The sequence below is a fragment of the Artibeus jamaicensis genome, unplaced genomic scaffold (assembly GCF_021234435.1).
Source record: "Artibeus jamaicensis isolate MK-2021 breed Jamaican fruit bat unplaced genomic scaffold, CSHL_Jam_final scaffold_3047, whole genome shotgun sequence".
Lineage (NCBI taxonomy): Eukaryota > Metazoa > Chordata > Mammalia > Chiroptera > Phyllostomidae > Artibeus > Artibeus jamaicensis.
Genome location: NW_026522035.1, coordinates 310,201 through 313,125, shown reverse-complemented (window position 1 = coordinate 313,125; position 2,925 = coordinate 310,201). Strand labels below are relative to the sequence as shown.

The window sequence follows — 2,925 nt, the reverse complement described above, 5'->3', positions numbered from 1 at the left end:
GCATAATACCTGCTAGGTCCACCCATGCCATTGTAAACAGTAAGAGTTCTTTCCTTTCTATGGCTGAGTAGTAATTCATTCTGTATATGTACCACAGCTTGGAAAGGAAGGTTTTATACTTTCTTTGTGTATGAGAGTGAATCATGGCACTTTGCTGGTTTAAAACATGTAAACCCAGGCCCTTGTTGAGTAAGTGCCAACAGCATCTGCATCCTTCCAAAATACTAAACATGACTCAGTTGTGTACAGAGGCGTATTGCAGAAATCAGATAAATATTGATCTGTGCATTCTTTATTAATCTCTGATCTAAGAGTTCATTTGTTTGATGTATTGCTGTCTTTATGTGTCTGAGTCTCTCATAGGCAAAGGGTAAAATTACATTTAACCAGCAAGTTCACGAGTTAAGAGATGTGACCACAAGGTGGTAGTGTACCTCTGCTGATGCAGAATATGTGGAGGGTTCATTTTAGTGGTTCTGAATGAATGAATAGGCTTTGACAGAAGCACAGTCTTTACCTTATTGGCTGGGGAGAGAATGTGAGAAACCCTTATTTTCAGATTGTTAGAGGAAAAGAGATAACTCGATAACAGCAGTAGGTCCCCTGGCTGTAGGTAGCAGGTCCACAATTGATCTCAATAAGAAGAATGAAGACATCCATTGGAGCATTCCTTGTGTCCTTTTGGCTGCAGCTGGACTGTGAGTTGAGGGTTAATGGGAAATAGATTGTATTAGTGGATATTCTTTAGAAACCAAGCTTTATTTGGGTTTCCTTAGTTACTGTAGAGAAAGAAAATTCTGAAGCATAAAAATCTGTTCACTCTTCTCCTTTTTCTGAATTTTTCTTGCTGCATAGGTGTCAGCCATGGAGAGGAAGTGAATCAGCATTCTCCTACCCTGAGTGTCCAGGAGGGAAAGACCTCTCTCATCACCTGTTCTTATTCAGACAGTGCTTCAAACTACTTTCCCTGGTATAAGCAAGAAGCTGGAAAAGGTCCCCAGCTCATTATACACATTCGTTCAAATGAGAATGAAAAGCGGCATGACAGACTTACTGTTTTATTGGATAAGACAGCCAAAAATTTCTCCCTGCACATCGAAAACACCCAGCCTGGAGACTCAGCTGTGTACTTGTGTGCAGCGAGTACACATTGCCTCCCAAGCACCTGAATCCTGTACACAAACCTGTCTCCTAGCAGAAGCTACTGTGTTGTATGTTGAAAACACCTAATCAACAAAACAAACAAAGAAGCAATATATAATCAAAGACTCTGAAATAGAGAACAGTCTGACAGTGACCAGAGAGGAGAGGGGAAGGAATTTCAGGGGAAAAGGAGAAAGGTTTGCAGGAACAAGTATAAAGAACACATGGACAAAAACAAGTGTGGGGGGGTGTGGAAATGGAAGGAAGGTGAGGAGGGCTGGGGGCAGTGGGCTGGGATGGGAGTAAAAGGCAGAAAAATGTACTCGAACAACAATTTTTTAAGAAGGTTAGTTTCAAGGTGACCAAGAAAGTGTTAGAACATGGGTGTATTGCTGTATAATAAATTCTTATGCAAGTTAGTAATGTTTAATTTTTAAATTTAGGCTTTAAAATTTTTTTTAATTGTCGTTCAAGTATAGCTTTCTGTCTTTTATTCCCATCCTAGCCCACTCACCCATTCCTCCAACCTCCTTCTCATTTCACCCCCCCCCCCCCAGTTTTTGTCCATGTGCCCTTCATAATTATTCCTGTAAACCCTACCCCTTTTCCTTTGTTTTGTTGTTTAGGTTCCTGTTAAAGGTGAGATCATATAGTATTTGTCTTTCACCACCTAGCTCATTTTGCCTAGCATAATGCTTTCCATTTTCATCCATGCTGTTGCAAAGGGTAGGAGCTCCTTCTTTCTTTTTACATCACAGAATTCAATTGTGTAAATGTGCCATAGTTTTTTGATCCATTCATTTACTGATGGGCACCTAGGTTGCTTCCAACTCTTGGCTATTGTAAATGGTGCTACTATGAACATTGGGGTGCATAGGTTCTTTAGAATTGGTGTTTCAGGGTTCTTAGGATATAATCCTAGCAGTGGAATTGCTGGGTCAAAGGCAGCTCCATTTTTAGTTCTCTGAGAAATTCCAAACTGCTTTCCACAGTTGTTATACCAGTCTGCAATCCCACCAACAATGGATTAGAGTCCTCTCTTCTCCACAACCTCTCCAACATTTGTTTGTTGCTTTGTTTATGATGGCCATTCTGACTGGTGTAAAGTGGTTTCTGTTTGTGGTTTTAATTTGCATCTTTCTGATAGCTTGCAATATGAGCATGTTTTCATGTGTCTCTGGGTCCTCTGCATGTCCTCCTTGGAGAAGTATCTGTTCAAATCTTTTGTCCATTTTTCAATTGGCTTGTCTTCTTGGTTTGCTTGTCTTCTTAGAGTGGAGTTGTGTGAGTTATTTATATATTTTGGAGATTAAACCCTCATCTGAGGTATCATTTTCAAATATGTTTTTTCATACAGTTGGTTCTCTTTTTATTTTAATACTGCTTTCTTTTGCCATGCAGAAGCTTTTTATTTTAATGACATTCCATTTGTTTATTCTTTTTTAATGTCCCTTGCTGTAGGGGACATATCAATAAAAATGCTGCTGCATGAAATATCTGAGATTTCCTGCCTATGTTCTCCTCTGGAATTTTAATGGTATCATGGTTTATATTTAGATCTTTTATCCACCTTAAATTTATTTTGGTGTATGGTGTAAGTTGGTGCTTGAGTTTCATTTTTTTTGCATGTAGCTGTCCAGTTCTCCCAGCACCATTTGTTGAAGAGGCTATTTTTACTCCAGTTTCATGTTGCTGCTCACTTAGTCGAATATTAATTGTCCATAGAGACTTGGATTTATTTCTGGGCTTTTTGTTCTGTTCCTTTGGTCCATGTGCCTGTTT

At 39.2% G+C, this 2,925-nt stretch overlaps 1 gene segment (V, D, J or C); it reads left to right on the top strand.

Moving 5' to 3' along the window:
* The first annotated feature begins 590 nt into the window (after positions 1 to 590).
* LOC128626116 (T cell receptor alpha variable 13-1-like) lies at positions 591 to 1,313 on the top strand. The segment is given in 2 exon segments: positions 591 to 698; positions 856 to 1,313. Coding segments are annotated over 2 exon segments (366 nt in total).
* The last annotated feature ends 1,612 nt before the right edge of the window (positions 1,314 to 2,925 follow it).